This window comes from Pseudonaja textilis, chromosome 2, assembly GCF_049901715.1.
Source record: "Pseudonaja textilis isolate UNSWEBS1 chromosome 2, rPseTex1.2, whole genome shotgun sequence".
NCBI classification, from domain to species: Eukaryota; Metazoa; Chordata; class Lepidosauria; order Squamata; family Elapidae; genus Pseudonaja; species Pseudonaja textilis.
Window position 1 is genome coordinate 34,725,219 of NC_141991.1, and position 12,899 is coordinate 34,738,117.

A 12,899-nucleotide genomic window follows, 5' to 3' on the forward strand; every position below is an offset into this window, starting at 1 on the left:
TAAATAAGGAGAGAAGAGGGAAAGGAAGGGATATGATTTTCATCCTTTTTTCTATAAACTAGTTGCCATCTTATGCTTTTATCCACAACCTTTGTAACCTTTTAAAAATCCAAACCATTAATTTAGTATTTCCTTTGTTCAATTAAAAAGTCCATATAAGGTTTCCTGTCTTTGAAAAAAGTCATTTTTTCCCCTTACCTACTTCATCGCCATTTACAAAGATTTCCAAAAGAAGCACTGAAAATACCCCTGGTCTGCCAAAAGTTGTCTATTCTGGTCTTAGCTTATCAGTGTTAACACAGGCAAAACTCAAGAAATATCATTAACTAACTGCTAGGAAATGGCTTAATATTTTCATATCATAAAATAAGAGACATTTCTCTTGGCCTCTCCCCAAATATAGTAGATATCAAAGCAGAAACTTATGTGAACCTCTGCTTATCCACAATTTGGGAGCAAGATATTATCTACATCTGTGAAGTTATTGCAAATTATCTAAATATGGCTTATAACAAAACAAATATGACAAGCTGGGAATACTGTACTGGAATACGTATGGTAGATTTGCCATTTCCAAAGCCTATAAAATTTGACATTATTTTATTCTCTGGAAGGCAATTTTTTTATTTTTTTCATCTGACATCTTTATAGGCTTCTTCTGCTTTTTCAAATCTAATTTGGAGAGCCTGCAGCCCCTAAGTATTACAAAATGTCCTTTACCAACTAAGCACAGCACTTCCCACAATAAAAATGAATGGTTCTTCATCTTCATACTGTTTTACAAGATGTCTAAATGTAGAAAAGAGTCAAGAAAGGTATCTCCAGTTATTGGAAAAGCCTGCAACAAGAGAGGATGGAATTCCCTTGCCGCAAAGGACATTCTATCTTCAAAGCTTTCAGCAGCAGAAGAAAAACTAACGTGATGGGAAACAATATGGGATAAATAAAATGGGCAACAGCCCATCCATGTGTGGAAATACTTTAAAATGAAACAAGATGGTTTGGATGAGAGCCATTATTAATTTACCATTCAGCTGAGTTTCTTTTTTGTTGTTGTTTGCCAGTGATTTGCCATGGTTGTCACAAACAACTTGAAACAGGAAAAAGGTTGTTGGGGGAGGATAAATATAAATTTCCAGAACTAAATCCATAAAAGTATGGATCCAAAGGGCAACAAATATTGTATTGTACAAGAAATCTCTCCCAGCTTCTTTCTGCATTTCCTAAAATGGGAGACCTTTTTCCACTCAAGCGTTCAGGACTGTATGATTGGGAAATTTCCTGGGCCATTATGGATGAGCTCAACAGACCACATGGGTCTCTTCAGATCCTGATCTTCATAGTCAGTAAATAATGAAGAATTATATGGCGCCAAAAAACAACAACCCTCCATAAGTATTTTAATTATAAGCTTTCAGGCAGCACAATCCATTAGAAATATTGGCTCACTGTAGTTTACTGATCCTGAAACAACAAGATAAAATGTACTTTTAGGTCTATTCAAGAGCTTGTCCCTGATTAGGAGATTTTAAAATCACTTTTTATCATAGAACTAGCTGGATATCTTTGCTTCGCTAGGAAACTATATGATGGGGCTTGATAAATTGACACTTACAGCTTGAAAATCAATGAGTAGTTTAAAAAATGACTGCATTATTTCATTAGAGATGGTAAGTTAAGTTTCTGTTACAGATTAATTATAAATGTACTTCTACATTTTGTGCTATTTTCTAGATGTGCAAAAGGGAGTTTGCTACAAAGAGGAATAGAACTACAAATAAACCCACTTGATAGAGAAATCCCTAACCCTAACCCGCTATCTACTGAGCTATGTACCTAGCTTAATTTCACAACAAATAATTGTCCATCCAATCTTTATATATAAAAGCGAAATACACTCATGCATCATCACAAAATCTCCAGAACCGTAAAGCCTACAAACTTGAAATTTGGCACGTATGTTCCTCTTGGCTTTTAGGTGCTCACTATGAAAGGATTTTTTGAAATAACCACCAGAGCATTAGTATTTCATATATTATTATTAACATGCTCTGATTCTAAGGAGTTCTACTCCCCTTCTCCACCTGAAAATAAATCTGTTCCAAATGCAAAACACAAGCACAGGAGAGGAGTTTCAGTTTCAGAGCAGCAACCAGCTTTAGCACAGAACAGTTGAGCTAAGCCATGCAAAGCCTTGCTGTCTCCTTCTTGCTCACACAGCAAATACTGTTTCAGTTTCCATGTTTCAGTTTCCAAACAGCCCTCAACTCTCCCACACACTGACTGGATGCTAGCCAGATGAATATTGATGAAGGCTGGTATGCAGAGGCACATTTTCCTTATTTTCCTCTCCCAAATTAAGCCCAATCACTTATTTTCATAGCAAAGCATGGCTACAGAAGCTAGTTTATAATATAGCTAAGTTTTCCTGTTCTTTATTTAACATGTACTTTTTGTGTAATATTATTTCTCCTTTTTTAATAATCTAGACCTCAAGAAAGTGTCCATGTAACTTCATTATTCTGGTGTTCCGAACACGAGTAAAACTATTAACTACTGCTCTCATTTCATGCCTCCTTTCCCAATATCTCCTAGTATGTCAGGAACATAACAATTATGCCAGGATTTCATCTTTCTTTGACACGATTAGGGTTTTTCCCCCCTGCAGTCTTTTCCATGTGATATAATCGCAAAAGGAAAGGAATGTAAACTCTGCTGTTTTTATATCTCTGCTGAACAAATTCCAATGGTCTGTGGGTGATGATCCTAAGGAAAACAGAAAGGAAACATACTAATGAAGATAGGGAAGAGCCTTTAAGAAACTGGTATGCAGGACTAGGGAGGAGCTTAAAATAGCTGATACTTGTGAAGACAATAAAACCTAACAGAAACGAGGTTTCTCTGCCCTGGAGGCTAAAATACCAGGCATTAGGAAATGGAAAAGAACTGCAAAGAGACAGTATAGATCTAGCAATCATCAGATGCATTTTTTGTTTCAAAATATAGGTAGACCTCAACTTATAACAGCTCATTTAGTGACTGTTCAAAATTACAATGGCAGTAAAAAAAGTGACTGATGACAATTTTTCACAGTTACAACCATTGTATCATCCCCATGATTATGTGATCAAAATTCAGATACTTGGCAACTGGTTCATATTGCTATGGTTCATATTCTATTACTGTGTGCCAAGGTCATGTGATCAACTTTTTCAACATGTTGACAAGCAAGTCAATGCGGAAGCCAGATTCACTTAACAAACATGTTGCTAACATATCAGCTGCAGTGATTCAAGAAAGATTGTAAAATGGGGCAAAATTCACTTAAATGTCTCATTTAACAACACAAATTTTAGTTTCAATTGTAGTCATAAGTCAAGGATTATCTGTAAATGTTTTTTTTTTAAATTTATGTTATTTATATATTTGGGGACTACATTTTTCCCCCTTTCCCATGAGGTTTGCATTTAAAAAAACCCAAACCCTAACTATATATAGCAGCAATACTGAGAAACACAGGAAACTCTATGAGCTGTGGCTGGATTCAAACAAAATATTTGATTAAAATTGACTTTATTGGTTTAAAGTTGAGTGAATCATGTGAATAGAGGCAATAACACAAAACTGAATACAACAACTGCAGAAAACATTTTAAGCAAATCTACTTCAGTAGAACAATATAATGTAAGCCTTTCCACAGATGCAGAGAGGTGTGATGGACAATGTTTTCTTTGTTTCTTGCACTAAATATTCCAGTTCTCACACTTTCTAAAGTTTCTGAAAGTCCAGCTTGGGTGGATTATTTTGGCTTTGCTTCCCTAGAAACTAAGCTGACAACGATCTATACTTACCAAGCCAAAGGCTTGTTCATGTCAGTATAAGAAGCAATAAAAGGAAGCTGAATGAGAAGTACAGGAAAAGGGTCTGCTCTCTCTGTCTATTTCTCAAGGTTAGGACTTAAGTCCATATGAACCTCTGTAAACAGACATGATCAATACGGAACATAATACAGAGTCTCAGAGAATTTTTTTTTCAACACTTCACCACATTTGAAAGCACTTAAACTAACAGGAAAAGGTTTCACTCTTAATATTGTCAGCCGGTTATCATTTATATTTATGGAGGGGTGTCAAAACAATTCTATAAGCTTATTAGAAAACACTACGGTTTAAAACTACATATATTATTCCATTGTAGATCAGAGTGTTCTGCTTTAAAATGATATATAACATGAATAATGACATGAAGTTGCTACAATACCAGATCTTAATTTTGTATAATAGTTAATGAACTGTGAATTTCTTCCAAGCTGGGTCATCTGATTTAAAACTTTGAATCCTGTGCTCCAAAGGATTACACCTCAAAGTTGGATTCAAGCACAGCTGAATTCTTGTACTTATTAAGGGCCTTCATTTTCAGCTGGGACAGATGAGGGTATGAAACCAAGTGTATCCTCGCATTATTTTTTTACACCAATTTCAAAAATGAACTGTTCCAAAGTAATGCATTCCCCATGCTTGAAGGACAATAGTGTAAGACCTAGCATTGGAGCAGAAGATATACTTTCCAAAGTCTCTTGTTGGTTGATTGTTCTGTTGAGTTTTTGCTCCCTCCTTATCATCTACCCGTCAAGTTAGTCACTTTCATGCCCCCTACCCCAATGCCATATATACTAATGTACCCTTTCTCAAACCGGTATCCATTAATTCAGTGGCCTCCAACCTTTTTTTGTGCCACGGCCCTGTACCGCATCACAAAATGATCCGCGGCCCGGTACCGGCATCAGCACGCATGGCAAGGCGAGCCGAGCGACCAGCCAGCCAGCCGCCCCCACCTTCAACTCCTCCTTTGTACCTTTGTCGATGGGCTTCGGGACAGCTTCAGGATGGTCGCTCGGCTCGCCTTGCCTTGGGTGCTGAAAGAATCATCGCGCCTTAGTTTTGTTCGAAGCCACTCCCCCCCACTTCAATGAAACTAAGGCGTGAGGATTCCTTCAGGACCCAAATGCCGCTTTCCAACCGGAAAAGCTCACCGGAAGCACTTTCTCATCAAAACAAGATGGCGACGCCCAGCAAACCGGCGGCCCAGTAGAAAATGTTCCATGGACCGGTACTGGTCTGGGGTTCGGTGGTTGGGGATCCCTGCATTAATTGCATTGAAATGCATCTCCCTAATCTCTACTTAGCAGGCAATGGAAACCTCCTCTTGATACTTAACGTTCAATGTCTATTGAAAAGCTAAACCAAAAGACCGTGAATTGTAGTCCTTCCTAGCCACAAACTGGACCTTGGACCAATCTCTTTCTCTCAGCCCTAGGAGTGAGGCAACCACAAACCACTTCTAAAAAACTTTTCCAACTAAACTGTAGAAACTTGTCCAGGCAGTTTCCAAGAAGTGGACCAAAATTGAATCGGGGGGGGGGAGGGGGGTGTCACAAAAATGCAATAGAATGAATGGAATACAAAGGCAATGTTCACTTCCGCAAAAATCTATACAAAAGGCTAGAGAAAATTCAGGAGTCCTTATATATTGCTATTTAAGTACACTGACGATCCCATGTTTTTAAATAAAATGAAACCACTTTTCAAATAGGAATACTTTCAATATTCAATAGCTTTTCAGCCGATCCACATTAATTTTATTCCAATCACTTCATACAACTGACATAGTAATTTACTGCATATGTGAGACATTAAGTGTGATTATATCTAATTGTCTACTTATTGTGTTGTGCATGAGCTCCAAAATAGTACCATAGATGAGTTTTCCAAAACCTGGTATACTCCAGATGTGATTTCCACAGTGGCTGAGATTGAAGAGAACTGTGGTCCAACACATCTGGAAAGCACCATGTTGCTATAGCATCTCTAAAATAACATCCAGACCCACAAATTAACATCCAAAAGTTAAATCATGATACTTTTAGTTACCTAAAATTGAAGGAATTAAATCAGAAGTGGAAGAACTGTATCTTAATTTTTTAAAGTAAAGTCAGTATCTAGAATTCAAGCTGAGAAACACAACTCAGCAGAATTTACATCCTTTTTGGAACTGTTCACGAGTGTTTAATTTAATCCTGAACAGAATGAAAATGTGAACAACATACAGATAATTATGTGTAAAAACCACTGGAAGAAATATGTTCTTAATTTAATTTTTGTATTTCATTTTTTAAAATTAATTGTCTGAACTGAAATTCATCCACTCTCTGTACTCTTGCAGTTTTTCTTTAAATGATAAATTACAGTTTTGAATAAAATAGAATCAAAAGTATAAAAAGATATTCCATATAACATGATATACTTTTTTCATATGAACAATTTTTATGATAAGCAATTATACAATACATAACAATACCCATTTTGTGTGTGTATATATGGGCCTTTAAGTTACTGACTCCTAGTTTCTTTTCCTGTAGTTTTCTTTATAAGGTTTTTCAGAGGTAGTTTGCCATTCCTCCTTCTTACGGATGAGAGAAAGTGACTGGTTCACCCATCTAACTTTGTGTCCAAAGTCAGACAAGAATTCCCAGTCTACCAGTTTCCAGCCCAATATCTACACCAAAACTCTTTCATTCAGCAAGCTTGTTTTTTAGAGGTTTGATCTTATGCTAGCCTTGATAATTATTTCCAATTTACTCTGTTCTTCAAAGCTGTCGCAGAAACATAGAACATTAGATATTCTGAGCATCTTATTTATCTCTGTATTTCCTTTTTCATTTCAGGTCATTTGTCGGGAATCTATTTCAAAAGCTTATGGAAGTTACCTACTCCTGGCTCATGGATTAACAAAACACCATGACTTTTCAATTAAGATCAACATGAAATGGAATTTTGTTTATTTCTGAAAGTTGTTCAACTACAACCCGACTGTAACATTTAATATCTAAAGTATTTTACAAGATAGGTGTTCCAGCCTACTTATATATTTAGAAATGAACTGCTGAATATGACCAGTACTTATTTTAACATTTGTATTTAATAGATTATCTCTTCTTTTTTTGTGCTGGCTACTGACTATTATAATATTTCCATGCAGTTGTTAAATAAAGTCTACCAAAAACTCGCTTTTCTTTCTTGTTTTTCACTTCAAAAGTCAAAGTGAAGCAATCTTTAAGAATGGTCCAACCTACAACAAAAAATAGCTTATCCTGTTCTCTTTCAGGCCTACATATTTTTCTTGTTATAAATCTATTATTTTTCTGTTTCATCATCTGCCAGTTTGCAACATCCTGATTTTAGCTGAGACATAAGCATACTCCATTTTTTGCAAATACTGTTAAAAGGTCAAAGACAATCTTTCATACTGCTATTTTTTTCCAGATCGTGAAAGGAACACAAAATAGTTAACTAGAATACAACACTGACACAGAAGAAGCTTTTTTTTTTTTTATTCCTGCTTATCAACCTCTCCGCAATTTAACTCTGTGAAACATGGTATCATTCCCATTACGCCTAGGGGCCTCAAAATCAGCTTTCTATTTCTATTATTCTACATACAGGCACTGTGAGAGTTGCCATATATTCTATCCAACATACAAGGCTGATTTAAAGAACACATATACAGCTTGACATAGTCTCTTCATCAAATCTTCTCAGAGCATTTCTCATGTTCAAGCAATACTAATTCTTTCCAGCTTGGACTCCAAGATTTTTTGCTTCAAGTCAAGTCAAGTTCTTCACAATCAATTCAAAGTTCGGGAATTGCCTTCTAGTCTTGTTGATTTTCTCTTTTTTTGAGGAAGGCATATGGATGTGAATATATGTAATGGGGATGCAGAAAACCTACCTACATTACTCAAGATGGATTTCCCCAAACAGCTGATGACATTACTCAAGATGGATTTCCCCAAACAGCTGATTTGGGTTCCCTTTGAAATTTTCCTATAGTGTGTTGTTCTTAACAGCCATTTCACTCTTTCAGAGCATGAATAAGCCAACACATGAACAGTCTTCTCTTACTTCATCATATGCTCTGGTTTATGGAACCCTACTTTATTTGTCAGTAAAACAGTATAAAATCCACAAACAGCGGCAAAGTTTATAATCAGCCCATCCCTACATATCATGTAGTATACATAATCTCCATAAACTTAAATGAACTACCACAAATAGTTGTAGCCCAATTACAATGCCAATATCTAAAAGATAGCAATCCTTACTTTTCTACAATACAGAATGCTCTCTACCTTTAACAGTTACAGTAATCAATGATGCCCAGATCAATAATGATAAAATAATACATTTTAACTGTCAGTAGAAGAGACCTGTATCTAATGATTAGTAACACCACTCTTTATCTGTTCAACATTCTACCAGAACAAGGTCACCTTTGAAACTATCTTTGTCTCTCAGACATTAAGATTGGATTGTGTTTGGGACTCCAGATAACATTAATGTGTTTGGACATTAAAGAGATAAAATACAGTTCAAACATTCAACCATCATAGGCTTTGTCATCCTACTAAGGCTATCACAATTCCAGAAGATAACTTGCATAGGCAGCCAGAGCCTTTTAAATCTCAAGATTTGTGCAGGCTGGAGACACCAATGAAATTAATGATAATTCTGTTACAGAATCTGATCTCTCTCACTTATTCTACCAAAGTTATTCTGTAGTTATAAAGCAACTAATCCAACTGTCTGGACATGCTATTCCTACTTTGGATGCATGTACTGAACCTCGTTAGAGGAAGTTAAATCTTATAACTTCATAAATAAATCATCAGTATTCACTGCATGGTACATATAGGATGTGCCTTATTTTATATATACATATACATATACATGATTTCGTAGATTTTCACGGGTACAGGTATGCAGGTCTTGGCGTGTTCGGGTCTTTTCCCATGTAGGATTGAGAGCATCTTGGTACCCAGGTCATTACAACACAGAAGGCTGATAGACACACAGCCAATACCTCAGCCACACATGTTCTTAAGAAAAAGCCAGCCAGTCTGCAAACATCAACTCCATCAACCAAGCAAAAAATGACAACACAGCCAACCTCTTTCAAGAGTTTCTTTTATCGGGACTTGAGTGAATAGTGAAACCACGTCGAAACTTACAAGCAGATCTTCTTGTTCCATCAAAGATCTACACATGGAACAAGAAGATCTGCTTGTAAGTTTTGACGTGGTTTCACTATTCACTCAAGTCCTGATAAAAAAAACTCTTGAAATCATCAAAAATAAATACCAACCAGGTAAACACCTCATGGAACTAACAGAACACTGCTTAACCAACACATATTTCATATACAAAGGACAAAGATACAAGCAAATTGAAGGAGCCCCTATGGGATCACCACTGTCACCCGTCATTGCAAACCTGTTCATGGAAGAATTCGAATCCAGAGCCCTGGCTAATGCCACCCACAAACCCAAACTATGGTTAAGATACATCGATGACACATTTGTGATTTGGCCCCATGGAAAAGAAAACCTAAAGAATTTCCTAACACACCTAAACAACACACACCCCAAAATCAAGTTCACCATGGAAACGGAAACAAACAAACAACTACCATTCCTAGATGTACTAATCTACAAAAAAACAGATGGCACACTAGGACACACCATATACCAGAAGAAAACACACACCAACCGCTACCTCAACACCCAATCCCACCACCACCCAGCACAGATAAACTCCGTGGCCAAAACACTAATTGCTAGAACCAAACGCCTGGCAGACAAGACACATAAAGACTGAACTATGCACTCTGACTAAAGTACTGACAGCCAATGGCTTCCACAAAAGCAAAATCACCACTTGATCCACAAAAACACACTGAGACATAATGGAGACCTAGAAGATGAACAGACCTATGGAACAGCTGTCCTGCCCTACATAAGAGGTACTACAGACAAAATCAATAAGATACTACACAGGTATCACATCAAGACTGCCTTCAAAACAGACAGAAAAATAGCAGCCATCCTTAGAAACCCCAAAGATAAAATTGACCTGGAAAACCAAGGCATATACGAAGTTCGCTGTGCATCATGCCCGGCCACATACATTGGACAGACCAACAGAAGAATAAGTACCCGCCTGGATGAACACAAAAATGCAGTAAAAAAACTGGAACACACTTCCTCACTAGTCCAACACATGAAAGTCACAGGTCATAGCATCAACTTCAATGGCACCAAAACCCTAGCCACTATAGAAAACCCCAGCCACAAAATTATCAGAGAAGCCCTAGAGATTGAAAAAGACCTGAAAGCATGAATAGAAGAGATGATTCCACCAGACTGTCAATTATTTGGAAGCCTGCACTCACAAACAAAAAAATCTCTACACCAGTAGCCAGGCAAACACCTGGGCACAAACAGATCCCCCCTGATACCTCCAGCTCAAACACACCCCAACCAGGTACCCAGATGAAACCTAGCTTCCTAACAAATGATAGCTGTCCTATTTACTTGGAGCCAAGCTGCACTAAAAGCCTCCAATACAGGAACACAATGTTGCCAGCCAATCAAGACACAAAAAGAGCCACAAAACAGACAGAAGATATTAGAAACACCAATCAAGCAGAACACAGCAAACTCCAAGACCAATAAACACAGACCAAGACTCCCAACCAATCAGGATGAAGAAAAAACCATTCTGGCACAGCAGTAGGCTAGCCCCAAATTTAAAACTGAAACAACTGTAAAAAGTCTGACTCACAGATGAACACAATACAGAAGCCTCATGATGGCAGATGAGATTCCGCCAAAACGTCGCTACAACTTTAAAAGCACAACTATAATGATGTGGGAAAATACCCGAACAAAGCTGAATACCACACACACACACACACACACACACACACACACATATACATATACATACATACACACACACATACACACAGTAAATACCTACGAAAACTTAAGAAAACAAATACACACACACACACACATATATAGTTTGAAAGTAACAGAAGGATTCTAATCTGAATTATGGCAGAGAAAGGATGAATTCTTCCCTCCAGACAAAAATTGTTAGGGCCACAGTAAAACTCTATTTATATTTCAGTTTTAATCTGACAAGATATAACCAGATTAGAACTGGCATGTCTACACATATCCACCCAGAGAGATATAATATAAAAGTATATTGCTTCATTTAATTTTTTTTTCATTTTTAATCATAAAAATGGGAAAAGATTGTGGCAATAATAGACACAACCACTTCTAATTGCCAAACTATTGTCTTTCTATCCTATTCTAAATTATGACAAAGTGTCTTAGATGACATTGTTCTTTTTACATATTGTTTAGTAAGATAAACTAAAAACGAGCACGGTTGAAATCCAAACAGGCAAAGGGGTTTCAAATTTGACATGGACATATATCCTATACCTCTTGGCAACTCCTGTAAGGAACTGTCCCTTGTCTCTGATAGTTACATGTGGGTATATTTTGCTGTCACCTATGCAAAGCCTACTGAAATCAAATGAGTGCTTACTTTTCCTTGAGACCATGTGACCAAAATGCAGGTCTGAGAAAGGGAACGGCTGCTTAAGTTGCTGCTAATAAATCAGAAACCACGCCTGTGGTACACCTGAAGTGTATTTATCCCTTCATTCTTCTAGAAAAGCAAAACCACGACATCCAGTTTTTAGTGAGAGAAGTTGAAGTCATTATAAGCTTTATAAGATTTATAAAAGTTAGTGGAGAAAGACTGCATGAGCATTCCTTCTTTTTGTAACTTTAAATCAGACATTATTTTATAATCTGCTTTCTCTTTTTCAGCCTCCATTGGATCTTTAAACATCCTTTTCCAAGCATAACCAGTTCTATCTTTAACAAAAGTAAGTACATAAATAAATACATTTATTTTATGTATGCAGGAAACAGAAAGTCTATATATTGCTTTCTGACAATAGAAAATCCAGTTACAGCTACTTATTGCATATTTTAAAAACATAAGAGCAAAGGAATTCGAGGACTTGAAGAGACTGGCTGCTCCACTGATATCTTTGGCCCAAAAGTGAAACTCCTTTTTGCCTTAAAAAAGGATTAGAACAATAGTCCAGTAATACTTCCATCTTTACAACAATTTAACAAAGTCAGACTCTGAGAAAATGAACAATGGAACGCGATTTGCAATTAATTGCTTCTTGTTCCATAAATTTAACTTTCTCCTTCAAAAAATAAAGAGCTTTAACACCACAGGAGCACAACAATAAAAACTTTTTCAAGCAGTCAAGACATTAAATGTATGTGTAAAAAAGGGCATCCTTTAAGGAATTTCTTAGGGAAGCTCACCAAAATGTGTTCCCATATTCACTTAAGAGCAGCATCTGTCCTTTATCAACTATTTGAAACATTTTGGTCTTCTTGGGGGGAAAAAAAGTCTTAGAAACCAAGCTAAATAAAGTCACCGTTTTCACAACAAATATTTGCCCTCACATATGGTTTTAACTAAACCACTTGCATGTCTCCATCAGCTTCAGAAGAAATAGCTGCAGCATACCAAGTAGAAGCTAGCTCTTCAAAATATCAGGACAAGCACATACCTTCCATAATCTGCTTTCTATAATTAGATAACAACTATACCTAAAGCCCAGAAGGTCAACATTGAAACAGTTAAGCATGTTTCAGCTGCCTTCTCTTCCAGCTTCTGCTGCCCATTTCACTACTCTCCTGGATTGGAAATGCATGCTATACTTTATACCAAAGAATGAGGATAGAGCTATGCCAGCTGAAAATAGATTAGACCAAGTGTTCTTACTTCAATAATCTGGTCATGAATCTGGAGTCCTCCTTCCTTGGCAGCAGGCCCACTGTCAGCTATTTTAGAGACAAAGATCCCTTCGCTGGTTGGACCATCTTGATTGTCCTTTAAGCAAAGCAAAGAAAAAGAATGCAAACAGCACTTAAGAAGAGCGAAGGAAAGTCA

At 36.9% G+C, this 12,899-nt stretch overlaps 1 protein-coding gene across 1 annotated transcript in view; it reads right to left on the bottom strand.

Moving 5' to 3' along the window:
• PDZRN3 (PDZ domain containing ring finger 3) overlaps positions 1-12,899 on the bottom strand; it is a 201,717-nt gene that overhangs the window by 168,781 nt on the left and 20,037 nt on the right. The window contains exon 3 of the mRNA XM_026722453.2: positions 12,732-12,839. Within this exon, the coding sequence (XP_026578238.1) occupies positions 12,732-12,839 (108 nt within the window). The remainder of the gene's footprint in view (positions 1-12,731; positions 12,840-12,899) is intronic.